The sequence below is a fragment of the Xiphophorus maculatus genome, chromosome 11, assembly GCF_002775205.1.
Source record: "Xiphophorus maculatus strain JP 163 A chromosome 11, X_maculatus-5.0-male, whole genome shotgun sequence".
In the NCBI taxonomy this organism is placed as follows: domain Eukaryota; kingdom Metazoa; phylum Chordata; class Actinopteri; order Cyprinodontiformes; family Poeciliidae; genus Xiphophorus; species Xiphophorus maculatus.
In genome coordinates, this window is record NC_036453.1 from 12,480,909 (window position 1) to 12,504,626 (window position 23,718).

Below are 23,718 nucleotides of genomic sequence, written 5' to 3' on the forward strand. Positions count from 1 at the left end.
TGTGTTTTATATATTTTATATAATGAAGTCTGCAAAGGTCTCAGAACTTCAGGCATCTTCCAAATCTCAGCTTGGATTTAAGGGATGAACAGATGAACATTTCTGCAGTTTTTGTTTTTGCAATGAAGAGAAAACTGGACCATCTACGCTCCAAGCTTCACCTCTGGTCTTGGACTGGGGACCCCCAGCAAACCTTTAATATTCAGCTTAAGATCATGTTAAATAAATGGATTTTTTAGATACAGAGATAATAAAAATTTGTTCCGTTGTCATACAAATTAGTCAGTTCCTTTTAAATGTTTGATACCTGAAACGTAATCATTTTAAGTTCATTTTAAGTGATTAAAATAAGTAACATTACTTAGTTGTTCAGACTTGGTTTTTTTTTCTCCATTTAGATATTAAAAGGATGCAGTTGTACCAAAAAAAATCCAGTTTTTGTTCTAAATCTTTAGTAGAAACTGTCTATTTACAAATTAACTTGCTAAATTAGATTGTTGAAAACAAATTATTTCAGTAACTCCAGCACCAATTGAGACGCATTGTATAGATTAATTAGACAAAAACTGATGTGTTAACACCTTAATTTTGCTTAATCGCGATGACTTTCTACTAACAGGAAATGGAAACCTCCCAATTACATTTTGAATATTACATCAGACCAATTAAAAAAAATAAAAGAAATGTAGGTTTAATGAAATGTATGTTACTTCATAAAGGCCGTTATTTCCAAATTGAAAGTGAATAGAAATTGTTTTGGTAATTCAGACTGCCATTAACACAGTCTGAGTGTTAAATCAGATAAGTTTAATCTGATTTAACTTTAGACAGTGGAAAAATTGCGTTTTTTTATTCAGTGTATAAGCTTCCAATTTCAACTAATTAAAGATCACCCACTAAAGTCAGCTATCTGACACTTATTAAACATGTAGAATAAAATTGCAGTACTGAGGAAACACTTAAATACTTAATCTCTAGTGAAACATATATTGCTATTTTTAATCCAAACACATCCTAATATCCTGAAAGGGACTATTTGGGTTATTTCTATATTGACAACAAAAGTGAATGAATGATTAAATATATCATTGCAATCCAAAAGAAAAGATTACAATCTATTTGAAAAGATACATTTTTAAAATGTATTTGTTTTCAGTGAAACAAATGTTCACGTCATTTAAGTGTAAAAAAACCAAAACATGGCACCTGTCTTGTTATTAACATCGCTTGTTCCGGTATTGTTTTATTTTGTAACAACACCGGAAGTTGTGTGCACTCTCGCCGCTTGGGGCTTGACACTGGTGTGGAAAAGATGGCTGCTTCGGCGGCAACGGCGAGTTCTCCCCCCGGTTTGTGTCCAAATTACGCCGTGGTTTGCTCGTTCCTGGAGCGATACGGAGCCCTGTTGGACTTGCCGGAGCTCAGCTTCCCTCAGCTGGAAAGATACCTGCAGGACACATCCTCAGGTAGGGCAAGAAAGCCCGCAGCAGGAGGCTCGGAGGACGCGGAGAGGCTCCTGCCTTGCATTAATGATAATGGGACTGAGCTAACGTGCTAACCGCTAATGTTAGCTGTTATTGTGTGGATTTTTTTAACCTTCGTGTTTACTTAAACTCAACTCAACCGCCTCTCAGCCATGCTATTCAAGGTTTTAAACGTCTCCCCGCATATTTTCATGTTGATTAAAACGCAAACATGTCGATTTGTTCGATGTTTTCTGTCACTTTTTAGCTTTTGAATTGAGCTTAATTTTCCCCCAGCCTTTATCTGCTTGTCGTGCAACAACACAAGCATGAATGTGCGGTGAAAACACTGCCTGTGTGCCCGTGGGCGTGATGCGAGCTCTCGCAACGAGCCGTGTAAAACTGTATGCTGCTGATAAATCGGTGAGAGTGTTACACGGATGTTGGATTATGCACTTTATTTACAGTTAAATATATTCTCAGGTAGTGGATAGCTGAGCTGAGGCTAAGTTAGTCGCAAGGGTGACGATGTCCGGCTTAGGCTTTCAAAATAAAACTAATTTAAATACCCAAGCAGACTTCTCGTCATGTATTTTCCTATTTACAAGTAACTTCACCAAGTACTTGTATTACTTAGGCAAGTTAATCTTTGTAAATAACATTTGAATCTATTTTGAATGTGTTTTTATGTTGTTTAAAATGTCGATACCTTGTCTTCCGGTGCTTATTGCGGCTAACTTGACGCTTTTCGTGCGCTTCCTATTTGAAGTGCTGCTGATTGGGGTTTAATTTCTACCTCTCATTAACATGTGCTCAAGCTGCACTGTGGAAACTTTATTTTATTAAATTAATCGTAATGAAAAGTCCTAAATGGACCCAACGTGATGCATTTTCTCAGAGCAGCGTGATGCGTTCATTAGATTAGGTTGAGTTTTTCTCCACTCCAAGGAACTGCGTTTAAATGCTGACATGTAATGGCAATAAATCATCTCAGGGGGGCGCTATGTTATTGTTTAAAACAATTTACAGCAACAGGTAGAGAAAACTCACCCCTTAATATTGAAAACCTGCAGCTTGTAATGTTACAGAATGTCTTTAGGTGTAAAATTGCCAGAATTTTAAATTCAGACATACAAAAATACCTGATTTTATTTTATTCTAAAATTTATCATCCTTTTTTTTCCTTTTGAGTGCAAATCAACCCAAAATTACAGAAAAACGCTTTTAAATTTGAGTTTTTAATTCATCTTTAAGTTTGTGTGACATGTTTATTTGTAAATTATGGACTGCTCAAACAAAATGATTTGGTTGAAATAGTTTTCATTTAACTGAACAGGTCGTCTCAGTCAAAACAAGTCAATTCACTCATTTGTTAGAAAGTAAATGAGTAAAAAGGGCAAATGTCATTTGATATCGACAATTTTGCGTATTTAATAAAAATATTACAAATGATATAAAGTTAGCAAGTTTGTTTATAGATCAGTAATAAAATTCAATCTTAATAAATGCTCTTGTGATAATATTTTATAATCCAAGTATTAACCAGCATCACAAAGGTCATTTTTAAAATTATATAAACTGAAATTTTGACATTTTCATTATTATTGCAGCTCTAATAATTGGGTATGATGTGTTTAAAATTCTGATTTGTACTGAAGTTTAACTCAATTTTATTGCTTTTTTTTTCTTATAGATGCAACTTCATTTTTTTTTAGCTTATGTATAAAAATACATATATATTTTAAGCCTAAAAAATGGCTTTACTAAACTAAATAACTAAATTGTTTGGAAAATGTTGCCTTATTTTTTTATTTTTATTATTTGTTTATTTTTTTACTTTTATTTGCAAGGTAGTTTTTTTCTTATAGATGCAACTTTAAGAACTAGTTTTTTAGTGCAGTGTTTCCCCAACCCTGGTCCTCAAGGCTCACTGTCCTACGTGTTTCAGAGGTTTCCCTGCTTTAATGGCCTCATTCAACTGACTGCAGTTCAACAAACGCCTGTTAATCAGTCGTCAATTGAAATCAGCTGGAGTGAAGCAAGGAAACATGCAGGGCAGTGAGCCTGGAGGACCAGGGTTGGGAAACAGTGTTTTAGTGTGTATTTTTTATATACATAAATATAATTGTAAGAATATATCTAATTATTAGCGTAAATAGTCTTTCTTAAATACTTTTTCAAATTTAAAAATGTAAAAAAGGTAGCTCTTAAAATAACCAAAAATTTCTTATTCATTCAATTTGTTGGTTTTCTATCAAGGTAATAGGTTTACAGTGTATTTTTATCATTTTTAAATATATATAATAGAAATTGTATGTAGTATATAGTTTTGTAAGTCTAATAAATATAATTTAGCTGCAGTTAAACTTTTTTTTCTCTGTTATGTTTTCATTATTTTTTTTTCACTGATTAATTTAATCTGGATTTGCTGTTTTTAGATCTAGAGGGACTCATCCAGGCGTTTATCTTTCTTTACATTTTCCTCCTGTGAAGCACTTTCAATTGCCTTGCAAATAAACTTCTCTTCTTAGAACCAAATATTGATATCGGCCCAGAGTTTCAGGTCGGTGAATCCACGGTGAGGAGGAGTCGGCATGTTTAAAAACTTGTTCATCTGCTCAGATTCAGGGGTGAATCTGTCACCCGGGTAACGTTGCCCTGTCTCCTCAGTTCCAAAGCTGCTGGTTGATCTCCACGTCAAGTTGCTGAGGAAGATTGGGAAGTCGGTTTCTGCAGACAGATGGGAGAAATACCTCGTCAAGGTAAGCGCTCAGCCTCCAGGCTGTTTAGTGGGAAAGGATGAAGTTTGCTTTTGTCATTTTAAATGTCTGCAGAAGGAAGAATGGAAGAAATAAATGTGGTTTTCATGCTGTTTTATGTAATATTTACATACAAGGCTGGACTCTCTGGTAGAGAGGAGAACATTACAGAAACCCAAGGCTATTATGGATAACACCAGCCAATAAAACTCTTGGCCCTAACCCTAACCCTCCTCACTGGAGACTGGAAGGAGGGCTAACAGGAGTACAATAGAAACAGAGGGACTATAGGATCAGGCTGTAAATGTTAAAAAAAAAGGATTTAAGTACAGTGAACCCTCGTTATAACGTGGTTCACCTTTCACAGCCTCGCTGCTTCGCAGAGGTTTTTGTGCAGTTTTTTTTTTCACAGTGCATTGTGTTCTGCGTCCTGATTGGCTAAACAGCCTCCGCGTTTCTTCTCTACCTGTGTGCCAATAACGTTACGGTATTTAAATATACGTGATACAGCTTGGCAAATTTTGGCAAATATTTTGCCCAGAAGAAAAAAGAGCAACAACAACAACTACCGATAAATATGTTCTTCTCTCGAAAAAACTCACCTGCACCACAGGCTTCAGAAGAAAAAACCACCAGAGAGCGAAGTCAGGCTGCAGCGTCACAGTCAGAGGAAGAGTGAAATACGCCAGTCACAATTTGTCTTACTGTACTTCATATTGATGATTAAAATGATTCTTTTACTGTAGTTATTTGTAAGAAAGCGTTATATTTGTTAAAAAAATTCTTATGCCTCAAAACAGATTTTGTTCTTTGGTTTCAATGTAGAGTATTTAATTATGCTGTGTATAAAGGTAACTACTTCACAGATTTCGCCTATCAAGGCTTCTTTTTGGAACGTAACCCCTGCGAAAAACGAGGGTTCACTGTATTGCTGTATTGTCTGATGTGTTGGTGCTGTGTGCGAGACTGAACCACAATTTTCCTGAGGGTAGGATTCTCTGTTTCTCGTCTGACTTTTTCAAGATGATAAAATAATATTGAATTGTTGGGATGAGTGAATTTTAAATGTGTTTTCTTCTCATTTAATAAGAAATTGAATGATTTCTGTGTACTTTAATCTATTTTTAATAGTGGATACAATAAACTTTAGTTGAGTGAAAAATCTGCATAATGTAACCATTTTCTTAATCCGATTAATCGTCAGAATAATCGATTACTAAAATAATTGCACTTTGCAATACAATATGTTCAGCAGCCATAATCCAACTTTGCTTTTATAATAAATCTTTACTGTCATTGTTGCAAGAACAAAAACCAGTTTAGCCGCTCTCTGTGCATTGCAGCATCTAGACTTGTTTATCTTCGTGAGTATTTTTGACAATATCGTTTTCAGATTTTCTAACTCCACGCTGGGTAAACTTGAATGCTGACTGAACTGAAATTAGACCAAAAAAGTGAGGCTAGCTCCAGATCTGAAATGAAAATTTGTCTGAAGATCATAGAATCCAGCTTTTTGCCATCAGGTCAAAGGTGAAACTGAGAAATGCTTTTGCATCAATCAATCCTGAACCTGAGCGCTAACCGGGATGAATTTCTATCTTTTGTTCATTTTTCCAGTGTGACTGTTCGTTTATAAATATATGTAAAGACCAACGCTTAAATGCAGAACAAGTCTCAGACTTGACGTATCATAAAACAGCGAAGTTCTGTTTTCAGCTGCAGATTTTGCTCTAAAAATCAACATTTTCCCAATTTAGATTAGAAATTAAATCAAGAGGCAGTTGGATGACAGTTCAAAGTTATAAGTACATGAAACTTTGCATGTCTTGTTTCTGTGGCATTCAATAATAACATTAATAAAATAGAGTATCTGACATTACTGAAGTTAATAGATTAATGGTTTCTCTTGGTAAATAGTTTTTATTCCCAGGAGTTTGAGTCGGTCAGTTTTGTTTTTGTTGCAGATATGCCAGGAGTTCAACACAACCTGGGCGTGGGAACTGGAGCAGAACGGATACAAGGAGCTGTCCATGGAGTGCAAGACGGACATCCTGAAGGTAAGAGTCTGCTGGGCCGACTAATGGACAGTAAAGTTTATTTCTTTATGCGTTCAAACTCAGTTAAATTTCAGTTAATAAAACTCAGCAGGTTTGGATTCGTCTGCTACAAAAAATGACCCAGTCCCTTCAGGATTTCATCATTGTTTGTATTTTCTTTGTTTCTTACAATAAAATTCACAGATTTTGTGATTTTTATTTTAGAAATATTTGCAAGGTATTTTACAATGTTTCTTCCTCACTAACCTGCTTCTATCTGCATATATGAGAAAAAATTGACAAGCAGACGGATTGGACACAAACGTTTTAATCTTTGAAGAACTTAAATAGCTCAATTTTTGTTACTCGACTTTAAGTAGACATTATGTAAGGATGAGGCAGCAAAGACCGAGTATAATGGCCTCGCTAAAAAAGAAAAGCAAAATAAAGTCAGAAAATTATGACTTTATTCTCAAAATATTACGTTGTTGCCATATTAGGACTTTATTCTTGTAATAGTTCTACTTTATTTTCTTATTTTATTCTTGTAATACTTTAACATTATTCTTGTAAAAAAAATTGCATCATTTGCCACATTGTCCCTTGTTTCCCTTGTGCTTGCTTCAGTATTTATGCGAGATCCAGTTTGACGAGAACGTGAAGTTCAAAACCGCCATCAACGATGAAGATCCAGACAAAATGCGGCTGCAGCCGATTGGCCGGGACAAGGACGGGCAGATGTACTGGTTCCAGCTGGACCAGGACGACAACGTGCGGGTTTACGTGGAGGAGCAGGACGACCTGGACGGCGCGTCGTGGAAATGCATCGTCAGGTCGGCTGGCAGCTAAATGCTCCAACCACAGTAAAACAATGTCTTGATGTCTGCAGACTGATCAGTGAAATGTGTTTATTTTTTCCTCCTTTAGAACCAGAAATGACCTGGCTGAAGTTGTCGCTCTCCTAAAGACACAAATCGACCCCGAGCTGCTGAAGAGAGACCTGGAACTGAAAAGTAAAACAGAGGGGGAGACGGACAAAGACAAAGGTTGGACTGCTGAAGCCTCATTTTTACACGCTGATCATGAAATAATCAACCATAGGAGCACATTTGGAGATTAATAGAGGAAAAATCCACTGCATAGTTAGTTTATTCTCTCACAATAAGCAATAAATAAATTAATTGCATTATAAGGCGCAATCATTTTCTCTACAGACAACAGTCTTTAGAGAGACCCGCCCCTTTAATATCGTTGAAAAGCCGACATTTTGAGAAACGCTGCAAGCAATTGACAGCCTAACGAGACAGTTAGTTTACATTACCTCTCCCTTTTGCCTGTTTTCCCTGTCTAAGCTGAAGGATGATTATTTTTCAGAATGCAATTTTGGTTACAGAGATTTCATAATCCATTTTAAATATTGTTGTTTTGTTTATTTTTATGTTTAATGTTTTCCAGTTTCACTGTAAATGTTTTTTAGAATATTTTTTTATCTTTGAATTGGTGTACCAGGATTAATAAGCCTATACTGCTATTAAGTCGAAAATGGTCTCAAAATAAAATTGTATGGTTTATCGCCATAATTTCTGGAACAATTTATTGTGACAAGGCTACATAGAGTCTTGATGAATTTGGTTTTTGCCTATTAGCTGTAACACAAATATTAATGGAAAGTTCAGTGGAAGAAAAGAATCACATTCTATTTCTTTACTAAATGCCAAGTTTATTGCTGTTCATTTAGACGATTTTTCCTTCCACTAAACTTTCCATTCTAGGATACAGCTCTATGCCTGACCACAAAGGTGGACATTTATCGTATCAATGAAAATATTTTGATTTGAAAATCCAAAATGAATTTCAATTCGTTTTTGAACTGAAATTCAAAGATTTGCATTTGAATTCAAATGTTTAATTTTGAGTTGAATCCAAAGCCATCCCTCATCCTTTGTCTTGTTTTTAAGGCGACACAAAAGGGACTGACGATACGTCGGATGAAGACCTGAAAGACAAAAATGAAGGGACAGAAAACTCGGAGGTGAAACCAGAAGCCAAACTGTCACTAAACGGCGTCATCGAAGCTAAACTGGAGCCAGAAGTTGTTTCAGAAACCGTCAGCGCGAAGGCTCAAAGCATCAAAGAAGAGCCGATGGAGGCGGCGGACTCCAAACTGCTTCCGACCGACCCGACGCCGCCCTGCGCCGCCATAAAGGGAGAGGAGGTGAAGAAGAGCGGATCGGAGGAGATCCAGCAAACCCTAAAAAATGACCAGCAGGCCAAAATCCCACTGAAGAAACGGGGAATGAAGTTCAGCGAGGACTTTGGGGAGAAAAACGGCACCATCACGGCACAAAATCCGTCTGTTCCTGAGTCAAATCCGGAGCAGAAAGTCCAGAGAATAAACGATCAGGTGAACGGCGAAGTTCTGCCTCCAGTGGACGGAGAACCCGAGAAACAGAGGAGTAAAGACAAACCCACAGAAAACCTTCCTGCTGGCGGCAATAAATCACTCCGGGACGACTCGACAAGAACGGAAGAGAAGAAAACAAAAAACAGAGAAACATACAAACCTCCCCAAGAATCAACGCTGGCGTGTGAAGATGGGGACAAATCATCCAATCAGGAAGAGGAGGAGAAAATGGACAAATCCGAACCAGCAGAGGTCAACGTGAGAGAAACAGATGAAGCAAATCCTGATCTTACATCTGCAAAGTCGGAGGGAAAGTCATCCTGCGTGAAAACGGACGCATCCGAGTCGAAAAAAGAGTTGAGTGGTGGCGAGTCGGATTCATCTGAAGCGAAAGACATGAAGGAAAGCATCAAAACTAAAGATGTGGATCTTGCAGAGGAAGTTTCTGCAGAGAAAGATCTGGCAAAAGATCCTGTAGAGAAAGATCAGACGATAAAAGATCCTGTAGAGAAAGATCAGACGATAAAAGATCCTGTAGAGAAAGATCAGACGATAAAAGATCCTCTAGAGAAAGATCAGACGATAAAAGATCCTCTAGAGAAAGATCAGACGATAAAAGATCCCGTAGAGAAAGATCAGACGATAAAAGATCCCGTAGAGAAAGATCAGACGATAAAAGATCCCGTAGAGAAAGATCAGACGATAAAAGATCCTCTAGAGAAAGATCAGACGATAAAAGATCCTGTAGAGAAAGATCAGACGATAAAAGATCTGTCAGAAAAAGTTCTGGTGACAAAAGTTTCTGCAGAGAAGGATCCTACAGAGAAAGACTCTGCAACGAAAGATTCAATGGAAAAAGATCCTGTGGCAAAAGATCCAACAATAAAGGAGCTAACGACAAAGGATCCGCCAAAGAAAGATACAATGACAAATGATCCTGTAGAGAAACATCAGACAAAAAACTTCTCTGCAGAGAAAGATCCTGTGGCGAACAATCCGTTGATAAAAGATTCAATGGCAAAACATCCTGCAGAGAAAGTTTCTGCAGAAAAAGATGCTGTAGAGGAAGATTTGACAAAAGTTTCTGCAGAGAAAGATCCTACAAAGAAAGATTTGACGACAAAAGATTCTGTAGAAACGGATCAGACAAAAATTGTCTCTGCAGAAAAAGATTCTGTTGAGAAAGATCTGGTGACAAAAGTTCCAGTGGAGAAAGATCCTGCAGAGAAGGACTCGACAAAAAATGTTGTGTCAAAAGATCCAACAATAAAAGATTTAATGGCAAAAAATCCTGTAGAGATGGAGTCTGCAAAGAAGAATCAGACGACAAAAAATTCTGCAGAAAAGGGCCTTGTGGCGAAAGATTTGACAAATGATCCAACAATAAAAGATCATGCAGAGAGAGATTCAACAAAAAAAGATTCTGTAGAAACGGAGTCTGCAACGAAGGATGTGCTGAAAAAAGTTTCTGCGGAGAAAGAGCCTGCAGAGAAGGATCCTGTGGCTAAAGATGCAATGAAAACAGATCCTGTAGCGAAAGATCTGTCGGAGAAGGATTCAACAATAGAAGATCCTACGGTAAAGGATCCTTCAGATGAAGATCCTGCGCAGAAATCTGCTGAACCTAAAGCTACAGTAATTCAGTGTGCGGATGCAAAAACAGACAAACCAATAATCACTGACATATCAGGAGAGAGAACAGAAGCACCTCATGTAAACAGGGGCAAATCAGAGTCATGTGCAACCAGCAGGAAGAGCGACGACGTCGAAGAGGTGAGTTCAGAAAATCAGCAGGACGTAAAGAAAGATTCAAACTGCAAAGATGGTACGATATGCGACTCCAGGCCGACAGGAGAAGAATCGGGTGATGAAAACAATCGGACGAAGATGCAAACCGACGAGAAAAACTCCGAACAGAAACCCTGCAAACAGACAGATAAACCATCCAGTCCTGCCGAGAAGAAAAAATCCCCCAAAGAAACAGAATCTAAACGAAAAGAGGAGAAAGTGTCGTTGACAGCCAAGGACCCACCATCAGAAAATAAGAAAGAAATTTCACCTGACAAAGGAAAGGAAGAGGACTCCCAAAAAAGTGAAATAACGGATGAAGAAGCTCAGAAGCAAAACAAAACTGAGTCGAGTCCAACAAATTCAAGCAAAGAATCCGAGTCGTCAAAAGAAACGGAGGAAAAACAAACCAAAGGAGCAGCCGGCGACGCGCCTGCAGACTGCGGCAGGAAACCAGAACAGGTGCGGAACGGCGACGGAGGCTCTCCGCCACAAGGGGGCGCACGCCGACGAAACAAGCCACCGGCGCTCAGGAGGAGAGCCGAGCTGCAGAGGGAGGATCGCCACGGCGACTCGGAGTCGGACACGAACACGGGGCGGTGTCTGAGGCGGTCGCCGAGGATCTCCAGGCCAACGCAGAAGGCTGTGGAGGTTCAGGAGAAGAAGATGGAGAAACCCCCGCCCACTCGTCTTCCTCAGGACCGTGACGAAGACCAAGACAAGAAAGAAGAAGAGGAGGAAGAGGAAAAAGCGGATGTGAAGACTGTTCAAAAGAAACCCAAAGAGAAAAAGGCTGATCAGGAGGGCCAGCCAAAACCCAAAGTAAGATCAATATCTGATTATTATTTCTGATCATTTCTAAACTGATTCAGGGATTTATGTGTTTTTTTTACTAAATTGAGTTGTTTTGTTTTCAGGGGAGAAAAAGACGGAGAACTCGGTGGTCCAACACTCGAACGCGCAGGAAAAGGAAAAACTCCGACGAGGAGGACGAGAACAGCGAGGAGTCATCGAGCGAAGAGGAGGAGAGCGAGGAGGAGGACGACAGCGACGAAGACTACAAGGTCGAGCGAAACCGGAAGAGGAGGAACCGGAACCGGGAGAGGCGGAGCTCGGACTCTTCCACGTCTTCCGACGACGATCTACCTCCAAACGACGACCCCTGCAAACACTGTGGTCTTCCAAATCACCCTGAGCTGGTGGGTGGGCGGGGCCTCTGCTGGTCCGCAAACCTTCAGCCATTCCTTGAGATATACATTTTATTCTTGATCACCAATTAATGCAGACAAAACAAACAGCACAGATTAGCAAGCAGAGGTATTGATCTGCAAAATAACCAATCAGATGAGCAAAGAGAACAAGAAACAACACAGGAGAAACAGACAAAACACAGAACAAGTGTTGTCACTACAAAAATGAAATGAATATATGGGTTAGAATACTGTTTTTCTTTTGTAATCATTTCCAGAGTTTTACCTTGAAATTAATTACTGAGATCTGCAACTAACAATTATTTTACTGATCATTTACCCTGACTATTAATTGATTAAGTTAAAAGTATTTTTCCACCGATGAGGTGCAGTCATGAGTCAAAGATACTTTAGCTTTAGTTAGTTATATTTGCTCATTGCAGGCATGAGTATTTTTTATGTTTTTATATATTTTAGAGTAAAACTATCACCAGATAAAACCAAAAATTGTCACCATGTCTGTAAATCCCAAAACTGGCTGCCTGATTGAATGTCATGGAGAAATAAATACCTCTAGGTTTGTAGAAAAAAAAAAAAGAGACAAAAACATCCTTAAAATGAAAACATTGACATCAAACGGAGCAGCAAAATGTATCTGGATGCAAACAGAATCTTTTCTGTTTCTTGATCTGACCGTCTCCTCCAGATCTTGCTGTGCGACTCGTGTGACAGCGGCTACCACACCGCCTGCCTGCGGCCGCCTCTCATGGTCATCCCGGACGGAGAATGGTTCTGCCCGCCCTGTCAGCACGTACGTTCATGTCAGACTGTCGCTGACCAAAGGTAGCAGTGGGGAAGAGCTCTGAATGAGGGATAGATGTTCTTTTGTTTCCATCTGCAGAAGCAGCTCTGTGACAAACTGGAGGAGCAGCTGCAGAACCTCGACGCCTCATTGAAGAAGAAGGAGCGGGCCGAGAGGAGGTGGGACTTTCTTCTTCTTCTTTCAATCAAAGTTCTCGTTTCTGCTCTCCCACTGACCCACTACAGGCTTCTACAGGTTGTCATGGTTTATGTGCCTCTGTAGACCAGAAAATGATTTAAACTGTTATAAATGCCCCCAATGACCTGATTGGTCGACCTAAACAGGAAGTCTGCTTTTGACCAATTATCACTAGAGCAGCTTTAGCCCCACCCACTGACTTTAAGAAGGAAGACCAACATAAATATTTGCAATATCTTGCAACATCCAGCCGTTATCTTCCCCCGCTGGGGGAAAGCGTGTATCCTGGAACATATCAGAAAATATGTTTTTATCAGTTACATATTTGGGTTTAAATGTAATAAATTTGTATTTGTTTACAGTTTTAAATAATTAACATACTCCATTAGTCATTTAATAATTTGCTTTTTTATTTATTTTTGGCATTTCTGGACCTCCATACTTGACTGTTTTTCATTTGATGCATTTAATAAGTTCACATACATTGTGCTTTCTGTTTTAGGCTATAATCACTGAAGATATTCCTGGCAAAAAACACATTAGAATAATTTTTTTAGGGTTTAATGAGATGTACAAAGCAAAAGAATCCATATGCAGTTTGTTGTTTGGTTTTTCTGTTTTAAAACAAAATCACAAGAAAAAAAAACGTTTTTTTTTTTTTACATCTTTTTTCAAAATGTAATTTTGAACAGTGTGAAAATGTAATACATCCGTTGTCTAATCCATGATTTCCCAAATGGTGCACCAACAAAATATAAAATAGTTTTTGCTGTAACTATAAAAATAAAAAATCTGAAATTTCAGTTTTTCTCATTTATTTTATAAACAACTAAAACACTTTTTTTCCTTTATTATATTTTGAAATGGAAAAACCAAAACAACAAATCATAGTTTTAAAATCATTAGTTTTGTTTCAAACTGCAGCTGCTGTTTATAATTGCCCGTGTTTAATGTGTTTCCCGCTTGTGCAGGAAGGAACGGCTGATTTATGTGGGGATCAGCGTTGAGAACATCATCACGCCTTCTGTAAGTACAAACCAGGCCTGGCCGGACACCAAGTCGCTCGCCTGCTCATGTTTGTGAAATAAAAGACGTTAAACCCGTCGCAGGTGGAGGTGGAGCAAGAAAAACCTGAGATCGTCATCAAGGAGAAGAAAGAAGCAAAGCGGAGTAAGAGCTGGGGCCGCAGATCGACGAGGGCCAAGAAAACCATCAGCTACAGGTCAGAGGCAAACATTTATTTATAAAAATGGAAGTTTGTGAAAAACATATGCAACTTGTGCAACATCTCGAAATTGAGTGGAATAGCAGCTTTATAGCATCCAGAAGGGGGCGCACACGCTGAATAAAATGTGGTGGGATTACTAAAGAAAGTGGGCGTACTTTCTTTATGCGAGACATTTCAAACATTACATTTTATTTTGGTTTACCTGGTTCCTTCTGTAGAACACTACCACAAAAAAATATTGATAACACAGTAATAAATTATATATAATAGCGAATTAAAATGGTCTTTTCTATTTTGTTGTTTTTTTTATTTCCAAAGTGTGATGCAGAAAAGGTTTGAAAACTTGAAAATCCTTGAACTTTACTGTGGGAAAGCGTACGAAGCCTGAACCAATTTGGGTAAAACTGTAAATGTTGTGATTTAAGTTTTTATTAACCCGGATTCATGTTAAGTAAAACTATCCTTGTGAAAATGTTGGAAATTGTTCTCATATTTGAGATGGTGATTAAAATCTTACTTTTTAAAGTGTGCAAACTCATTAATGTGAAGTTTAGCTGCGTACTGATGCATCACATGGCAAACACACAGTGTGCCAACGACTGTTTTCGTTTGACAGATTTGATGAATTTGACGAAGCAATCGAGGAGGCCATTGAGGAAGACATCAAAGAAGCAGAAGGCGGAGGTAGGAAGGATGTTTAATACTTTGGGAAGCCAAAAGCAGCTTTTTAATATTTGTATTTGGTATTTTTACATAATAATTATTAACGCAGGAGCCGGTCGGGGTAAGGACATGGCCAACATCACGGGCCACAGAGGCAAGGACATCTCCACCATCCTGCAGGCGGAGGAAGGGAAGGAGAACGGCCGACCGCCGCGACCCAACGCCGCCCAGCGCAGGAAGAAGCGCCGGCGACTCAACGACCTGGACAGCGACAGCACCGTGGACGAAGAGGAGAGCGAGGAAGAGTTTCGCCTCAGTGAAAGGTACATTTCAACCCGTCGGTCTCGCCCTCAGCGCCGTGGTTTCCCGTCTCCACTGAACTCCTCGTGCTCGGTTTCAGCTCGGAGGAAGAGTTTGTCGTGTCCGACAACGAGACGGAGGCGGAAACGGAGGCGGAGTCGAACGGCAGCGACCGCGGCGGGCGGCGCCACGCGTCGTCGTGGAGCAGGAGGCCGCAGAAACGCAGGCAGAGCTCCAGGAAGAGGAGGAGACCCAAGTGGTACTCGGACGATGAAGAGGAGGAGACGGATGATGAAGTGGAGGAGGACGACATTGGTAGGAAGACTCTTTTAATCGGGTTGGACTTTAACTCTTTGATGTTTGGCTGATAAATGTGAACAAGGGAGGAAATGAAAATGAAACTTCTGTAGATTAACGCTAAAAGGGTTGGAGTCAATAAAAATGATGTTTTAAGGATAAATCTGACCAAAATAAACAGATTTTCATATGATTTTTAAAAGAAGTTTGGGTTTGAAATACCAAGTTTTCACCTCTGCTTAATTATGAAGAAAATAAAATATCTGTCCATCTGTCATCGGTTTATTGTTTATCGTCCACCATTCGTCTCCATTAGTTGGTCAAACTGTAAATTCAACTATTTATTCATCATCCATCCATCAAGCTAGGTGTTCTAGGAAAAGCTAAGAAAAAAAGTGAAAAATCTTTTTAACTTTATGCATAAAATAAAACAAGATCCCTAAATCTAAATAAATCTACGTCTTAAAATCTTGGTTAGAGATTTTTGTCAAAAAACATTTATAATAGTTTATTTTTACTAATTGAGTCTTGATTTCCGCTGCAGAGACGGAACGGTCGAGTGACTACAGCGACAGCGACCTGGACATGAGTCGGCGGCGGTCCCGGCGGAGCCACAAGAAGGAGGTGAACTACTGCGAGACGTCGGGGTCCGAAGGCTCTCAGGCCGGAACCAACCGGGCCAAGATGAAACCCAGGCGGTGCCAGGAGAGCTCCGACAGCGACGGTCAGTCAGAAACCGTCTCTGCTGCTGATCGGACCCAGATCAGCCCGGTTCAATCTGACGATTAATCGATTATTCTGGTGATTAATTGGATAAAAATGGGGCACAATCTGCAGATTTTTCATTTACCCACATAAACTTATTTTATACAATATTAGAAATACATTCAAAATACAAATAAATAATTCAATTAATTTTTTCAAACAAACAAAAAAATAGACATTTTGTTGCCTAGAATGTAATGAGAGCATTCCTTTAGCTTAAAGTGACACTTGAGGAGTTCTGGATAGAACAGGTTTACAGAAATGGGTTTTAAATTTTTAACTGCAAAATGTATTTTGTACAGTTTTGGTGAATAGCAATCGTATACTCCAATTAACGATTAATTGGTTACTAAATTAGTTGGCTATTATTTCATCAATTTATCACGATTTTTCCATTTAATCATTTCAGCCCTATTGTTTTTTCACACAACGTTTTTCTTCCTTCCAGCGAGTTTCTCCAGAGACTCTGAAGACGAGTCGAAGGACCTGAAGGTGAAGCGAAGAGTCGATTCCTCAGAAGAAGACTCCCGGCGCAGGCGGCTGGCGCTGAAACGCAGGCGAGCGTCTCGAGACTCGGACTCGGACTCGGACTCTGACTCAGACGACTCTTCAGAGGAGGATCGGCCCATACGAAAGCGGGTGAACCGCATCGACTCGGATGACGACGAGGAGGAGGAGGAGCAACAGCAGGAGGAAAAGCCGAAGGAGACGAAGGTGGAGGAGGAAGAGAAGGAAGATTCAAAGGGAACAAACTCGTTGGACCGCCGCCCGGCGGAGAAGCAGCCTGCAAACGGACAGAGCGAGACGAAGAACTTGGACGGCGTCGCCGCTCCACACCTGGAGACGCCTAAAACTGTGAGTTCCACACCGGCCGCCGCCCCGAACGGACTGGCAGGACAGGAAATGGCGGCGCAAGACGAGGACGAGGACGACCTGTTAGGAGTCACAGACTTGGTGGATTACGTCTGCAATAATGAACAATTGTAAAAAGACAACAGAAATGGTGTACCGTTTATTATTTTTATTATTTTTTTGTGGTATTGTATTTTTATATTGCTTAACTTTATTATTCCCTCCCCCTTCCACCAGTTGTTGTCGTTTTTATTTCGACATGGAGCTTCTTTCTCGACGCCAACACATCATCAGATCCTCCACTGCCAAACCTGTCGTCGGTTTTCCTCCCAGCTGGTTTTCTCTTTTTGTAGATTTTTTTATCTGTTGAAGCACTAACATACATTTACAAAATCTGGCACTGAAACGGTTTGTATTTTGAACAGTTGGTTACTGTTGGATTGCTTGTCTGACTTAAAGTATCATTCCTTACCAAAGTTGCACCGATTGCAGCTTTCCGGCTGATTGACGATCTTTGGGGGGGGATTTGTAAATTAAAATGTGTTCAAAATATCTTAAAGGAAGAAATTTTATTCAAATAAATAAACCCAGTTGAAATTTTTTAGCGCCCAAAAATAAATGTTTTTTTGTACAGTGGAGTTTTGATTTCTTGGCTTTGTCCTGTTTTTAGCTTCTCTGTAAATGACATATTGAATAAGCTAACCCTTAAAACAGCTGGATGATTCCGGCCAGCATCTGGAAATCTGTTCTCCTTTCCCACCATCCGTTTTCCATCCGCCTCGTGTTCAAGGTGCGAATGCATCCGAGTGACCAACCCGTTTTTTTTTTTTTTCACCCCTCCCTCCTTTTTGAACTTTTGTATTTGAGTGATAGTGTAGATTTTTGTATATTGTATACATTGTGTAATTATTTGAATTCTGTGTATTGCCATCAGCACCAGTGGTGAGCTCTCCGTTATTGAGAATTGTTTTGAGGAAATGAAAGTTAAACTATTGTCCCTCCTAATCCTCAGATCTCGCAGTGTCTTCATATTTCATTTATTTTGTTTTTTGTATTTTTTGTATATCTAAACCATTATTTTGAGTAAAAATGTAAAGTGTCTTACTTTTATGTACATTGTCCCTCATTGCATGTTTAAAATCATGCAGCTCCATCGTAACATTGTTTTCCTCGCTCTTCTTCCCCAGATCTTCCAGCACTTCTTTTTTCGTAATCTTGAACCCGAGTCGGGTTTTCTGGATTTATCCCCAAAGGTTCAAAATTATGAGAAGTCTGTGTAATGAGCAGCTTGGAAGTAAAACTGAGACGTTTTTCACAGGAGGAATGGACGCAAAAAATTCAAACCAATGACTATACTGACCTCTGCTGGAACCAGTCTGTGTGTATATGTGTAGTTTTTGCTGTAATATATTTAGAGGCATTTTGTAATCATGGAAAAGGAAATATATTGGGCAATTCTATGGGATTGCATGGGTTTCTATTAGGTTTTTTTTGTAGGGAAGTAACATTGGCACAACAGGTTTTATAGCAAAATCAAAAAAATCTGGGCATGTTTTACAGATGTGTGTCTCCTGACCTGTTTTGTTGGTGCTGAGGACGTTGTGTCATAGGCAGGCGCTGACCAAGTGAAGGAATGGGATGACCTGATTTGAGAGAGAATATTGTAAAAAAAAAAAAAAAAAAAAAAAATTTGTAAATTTTTCTGGAGCGCCGTCTCCAGGGATAAGTTGCTCTATTGACCGGAAACACGACTTCCAAGAAGAAACAAAACTCTACGAGCTGCTTACAGTGAACACAAATGTTACCACATCCAGTCTTCAGCTGGACAGAATTTAGCGAACCCAAATATAGAAGTTATAATAATAAAATGTGTTCTGGTGGGCTGAGCTGAGAAATGTGTTGATGCGTGTTGCATAGAAGCAAAATGAGAGCGCTCAGTGAAAAAGACCAGTGCCAACGACTGAAGTGTTAACTGTTTCCTTTTTACCTCATGATGAAGCTGGAAAGAAAGAAACTGTCCACTGTGCATAGTTCCTAGTAGACGGATTGTGTTTTGTCTGCTATATACTTTTGTTTGTTTACTGCTATTTCTTATGGATCGGCTCTTGTACATTTCTTATAATAAACTGGGTTTTAAGCCATATGTTTGTCTTGCTCTGCGTTTTCTACTGAGTTAATCAGTAAGCACATAAATGTTGTATAACATGTAAGTTTTTAGAATGCAGCTCAAACTAGAATATTTTAAATATTTTCTTTACTACTAGACTTAGTTTGAGAAATACATCAGTTCAGTTAAAAAGTGCAATAAATCAATAGGGTTTTTTTTTTGTATAGCACATTTCAGCAATGCAGAAGTTCAAAGTCCTTTATGCAGACAGTCAACTTGGGACAATAGTAGATGATAAACTAAACTGTGAAACAGACCTTGGCCATGTTTACACTTTAACTGATAGTTATGGTTTTTACCCTGAGGACTGGGACAATATTCCAGGCTGGAAACTTGGCCTTAAAGCTAAATGTAATCCTCTTTAACTCTGGTCAGATTGCAGCTCCTGTTGGTTCTGTATGCATTGAGTATCTGAACTTCTCCAGAAGGACCTGACGCACTCTGAAGGACAACAAAACTCACAATTTATTATAATAATGAAGAGAACATTTGCCAAATGTTCCTGTAATCAAGTTGTTTTATTGATGAAAGCCAAAGAGACAGAATAGCAGACATTTCTTTTTCTGATCTAAATCTAGATGCCCAAGAAAACAGCATCAGCTGTGAGTTCATGCTAGTTTCAGATTCTTCTTTGAATCACAATAAAGAAAATAGAAGTAAGTTCAGTTCACTTCAGTCTCAGCTGATTTAAAGAACATTTGTTCTGCAGAACAGTGGAAGAGAGACCTGAACATCTGAATACATCAATACAAATATTAAAGTCAAACTATTAGAGGCAAGTGAAGTTCAGAGTTTCATGTGGATAAATATTTCTGTCATAAGAATGAAAGGAAACGTCAGCAGTGATTTCCTTTATGGCTGGTGGAACACAGTCAAAAATAAACCAGGATTTAAAGAGAAACAAAACAATAAACCCTGATCAACAATCAGAGAGAAGAAAGAAAATCTATCTGGGTTTACAGAACTGTGCAGAGGATACTGTACTAACATAAACTCCAGCCAGCAGCGGCCGAGTGAATTTGGTCTGGACTCTGTGGAGGAGAGTCATTGTTTCAGAGACGCTGTAGAAGGACAGAAGACCTGCTCTGTGATCCAGGTAAACCCCGACTCTGGAGGAAACTGGACCTGAGATGGAGGTCCAGATGCTGTTGTGAGTAAAACTAGAACTGCTATGGGAACAAGTTAATACCCAAGATTTGTCATTATATCCAAAGCCACTCATATTCCCCCCTTCTCTGCTGATATTCTTGTATGCTACTGCTACACGAACTAGTTCTCCGCTCTACTCCACCTCCCAGTAACAACGTCCAGTCAGACTCTCTCTACTCAGGACCTGAGTCCAATCAGTGAATCTGTCTGAATGACTGGAATAAGACTGACGCTGATTCATCCATGTCACCTTCCTGTTCCCCTCTGATAGTCCCAAACATGGGAATGCTGTGTTTGGATCCAGAGTGATTTCACATGAGTATCTTAAGAATCCAGCTCTGCTCTTTGGTTCTGATCCTGGTTGTGACAGCAGAACATCCACCTCAGTGACCATCAATGAGATGTTTGTCCATGAGAGTCTCAGGATGTCCTGTAGTTTATCTCTGAGCTCTGACACAGCTGCTGTTACCTTCTCAAAGTATCCTAGAGGAAGATATTCTAAGTTGGAGAATTTAATAGGTGTACTGAGTGCTGGCAGTGAGGGGTAGTTGAGGAGAAACTGGTTGTGATCCTCTGTGTGTGAGAGCTGCTCCAGCTCAGCGTCTTTCCTCTTCAGCTCAGTGATCTCCTGCTCCAGCTTCTCCTGAACATCTTTGACTCGACTCACTTCAGTTTCCTGCTGGGATCTGATCTGCTGCTTCACATCAGAGCTTCTTTTCTGGAGGAGATGGATCAGCTGGGTGAAGATCTTCTCACTGTCCTCCACTGTTTTATCAGCAGAGCGACTGATGGCCTCCACCTCCTGTTGAAGCAGCTTCACATCTTCCTCTCTGTCCTGGATTCTCTGCTGGATGTTTCCTCGTCTCTCCTCCAGCTCTCTCTGCCTCTCAGTCCTTTCTGTTGCAGCTGAGACTATGTCATGGCCTTTATGTTCCTCTGTTAAACAGAGACTGCAGACACACTTGTGATCAGTGCGGCAGAAGATCTCCAACAACTTATCGTGCTTAGAGCAGATGTTCTCCTGGAGGTTCTTGGACGGCTCCACCAGCTTGTGTTTCTTAAACGTAACTGAATCATAATGAGGCTGAAGGTGTTTCTCACAGAAAGAGGCCAGACAGACTAAACAGGAGTTGATGGCTTTCAGCTTCCTCCCAATGCAGAAATCACAGGCCACATCTTCAGGTCCAGCATAGCAGTGATCAGCAGCAGCAGCTTGGAGTGCAGTCTTCTTCAGCTGCTCTACTAAAGCTGCTAGCACGGTGTTCTTCTTTAGCACAGGCCTCGGTATGAATGTCTCCCTGCACTGAGGGCAGCTGTGGATTCGTTTCCGATCCTCTTCATTCCAGTGGATTTTAATACAGTTCATACAGTAATTGTGTCCACAGGGAATAGTCACTGGATCCTTCAGTAGATCCAGACAGATCGAACAGGACAAAGTTTCTTGGTCCATCTGATTCTGCTCCATTTCGTCTCTCTGTCACAGTGACTGTGTGAGTTTCACTTTCTGAAACAGAAACCGGTTTGAGCTCTGATCTGAAAATCACGTCAGTGCAGAGAGGCAGCAACCAATCAGCTTCCACCTTCAGCAGACGTTGGTTCCACCCAGATTCAAGGTGTGTTTGAGCAGGAAGTAGATGGAGGAATGTCAGGCTTTGATTCCACAAAGAATTTAAAGTAAAGTCTAAATGGTTTGGCAAGAATTTTCTGTTCAAAACATCAAAGTCAGCAAATCTCACAACTTTAAAATGTAATCTAATCTCTGCGGGCATTCATATAGCACCTGTGCACAATCTGTGTTTCTGCATTGCTGTGACAGACAGACTCAGAAAATGAAAGGAGTGGGTGAGAGGTGTCTGTTGAGTTTTTGCAGGTGTAGTGATGGACTCTGACCTGACACTTCAGAGAAATAAAAAGACAATTACAAAGTCGTCTTCTATCACTCTGAATCCGAGATTAAAGAACGAATGTCCCAGAAAGATCTAGAGAAACTCATCCAGGCATTTATCTTTAGTCACATTGATCACTGCAGCAGTGTCTTCATTGGTCTTCTTAAAAAAAACAAACTCAGACAGCTGCAGCTGATCCAGAGCGCTGCTGATCATGTTCTGACTAAAACCAGGGAAATAGATCACATCACCCAGTTCTAAATCCTTCCACAGTCTAATCCCTGTAGCTCAGAGATTAGACTTCAAAATACTGTTATTAGTTTACAAATCGCTATATGGCTTAGCACCACAATATATACAAGAAGCGATTGGAACACCTGATTCTGATCATTTGGATGGGTGAGCAAATACTTTTGGCAATATAGTGTATTTGATTTGTATTTGCTTGATGATTTTTGATTATGGCATTTGACAAAATATAATGTTTTTTTTTTGCATGTTTCATAATTGGTGACTGTATGATGTTTTTACAATGCAAAGCGCTGTGAACTTCATTGTTACTTAGATGTGCTTTCCAAATAAACTTGACGTGACTTTCAGCCTGGCGTGAACCAGTGAGTTGCGCGAACAGCATGGATCATTTTTTAGTAAGTGTGACCTGAACCCAAGGTTGGGTCCCATCCCTCAGCGATCCTGAATGGGGCAGCAGCCAGGCCGCCGGGAAATGACCCGGTGTTCCCGATGTCCAGTCCACCACTGAATATGATGCATCAAAAGTCTAAACGTCAAAAAGCCCGGTCAGGAGCGGCTGGTTGAGCAAAGTGCTACAGAAACCAAGTTAAATGATCCAGATTGATCTTGTTTGTCCGTTAGGACTGGGAGGAGTCATCAGTGTTAACGCGACGGCTAATAAAGTCTTTGTGGCTATTTGAAATTATGAAGAGTTAGTGCAAATAAAATCCTCACAACTGACTGAATTTCCCACAGATTTAACACCTTTTGGTTTGATTCAAAGATCAGACTTCTATCTCCAGATCTGAGGGTTTGCTTTGCTAATGCATGTGTGTTTTCACTAAGGCACATTACAGTTATTGTGATATCAGCATCGTAAATACAAACATATACAATTTTTTGTACAAACTGACAGAGCACTAGGCTGAATTTACAATGAAACCAATATGTATTGTTAATATCAGACATTGCAGAAGGTATGTATGGGTTCAATCTAAAACTCTCAATTCAGCTTCATAGGAAGCTGCTAGTGATTATAAAGGTGTGTAAAGATAGCTTAGAGCTTATTAGAGTCACACTGCAGGGACTTCAGGTTACTGAAGACAACAGGAGACAGTGGAGAGGAAAGTGGACTGAAAAGGTGGATATAAGCTTTTCTAACAGAGTGAAAAAGTATTTTGACAGAAACGTTTGCCGCTGAAAACGGAAAACGCTCTACCAGACATGTCGACTTCAATCCTAACTGAAGACGTGAGAGTACAAAGGTTTTGATGAGCATATTGAAACAGAAAGTTTCAAGCACATGCAGTTCTCATGCCTGCCAGTAGAGGTCGTCTGCACACATCAGCCCCAGGAAGGTGTCGATGCTGCAAGTTCCTCTGGGATCCACATACTTTCCATGCAGGTCTGCTGGTAACAGTGTGCACCAAATGTCCTGCTAGCTGTCTTGGTTATGAAAATGACCAGTGCAAAGTAATCGGTGCCACTTTTAGTTTGACATTTAGTTCAATCTGAGTGTAAAAGTTAAATAAAGGCCACA

The 23,718-nt window shown here is 39.8% G+C and overlaps 2 protein-coding genes across 2 annotated transcripts; one reads left to right on the top strand and one right to left on the bottom strand.

Moving 5' to 3' along the window:
• The first annotated feature begins 1,296 nt into the window (after positions 1–1,296).
• On the top strand, positions 1,297–18,888 carry LOC102234067 (remodeling and spacing factor 1-like). The gene is made up of 16 exons (XM_023342183.1): positions 1,297–1,466; positions 4,134–4,225; positions 6,187–6,279; positions 6,886–7,091; positions 7,186–7,304; positions 8,217–11,272; positions 11,368–11,649; positions 12,347–12,451; positions 12,542–12,621; positions 13,612–13,666; positions 13,750–13,862; positions 14,485–14,552; positions 14,641–14,854; positions 14,932–15,146; positions 15,673–15,852; positions 16,342–18,888. Exons 1-16 carry the CDS (start codon positions 1,313–1,315, stop codon positions 16,878–16,880), a joined length of 5,571 nt encoding a protein of 1,856 aa, XP_023197951.1. The 5' UTR covers positions 1,297–1,312; the 3' UTR covers positions 16,881–18,888.
• On the bottom strand, positions 18,584–21,614 carry LOC102233812 (E3 ubiquitin/ISG15 ligase TRIM25-like). Its single transcript, XM_023342184.1, has 2 exons — positions 20,598–21,614; positions 18,584–18,678 (listed from the first exon to the last, which is right to left on the bottom strand). The coding sequence occupies exons 1-2, from the start codon at positions 21,524–21,526 to the stop codon at positions 18,600–18,602; spliced, it is 1,008 nt and encodes a 335-aa protein (XP_023197952.1). The 5' UTR covers positions 21,527–21,614; the 3' UTR covers positions 18,584–18,599.
• Between the last annotated feature and the right edge of the window lie 2,104 nt (positions 21,615–23,718).

Coding starts and splice junctions, on each gene's coding strand:
- LOC102233812 (XM_023342184.1), bottom strand. CDS start 21,526: ATGGAGCAGAATCAGATGGACCAAGAAACTTTGTCCTGTTCGATCTGT. Junction 18,679..20,597: donor CTCCTCAACTACCCCTCACT/GCCAGCACTCAG, acceptor TTTTTCACTGAG/CGCTCTCATTTTGCTTCTAT.
- LOC102234067 (XM_023342183.1), top strand. CDS start 1,313: ATGGCTGCTTCGGCGGCAACGGCGAGTTCTCCCCCCGGTTTGTGTCCA. Junction 1,467..4,133: donor CCTGCAGGACACATCCTCAG/GTAGGGCAAGAA, acceptor CTGTCTCCTCAG/TTCCAAAGCTGCTGGTTGAT. Junction 13,863..14,484: donor AAGAAAACCATCAGCTACAG/GTCAGAGGCAAA, acceptor TTCGTTTGACAG/ATTTGATGAATTTGACGAAG.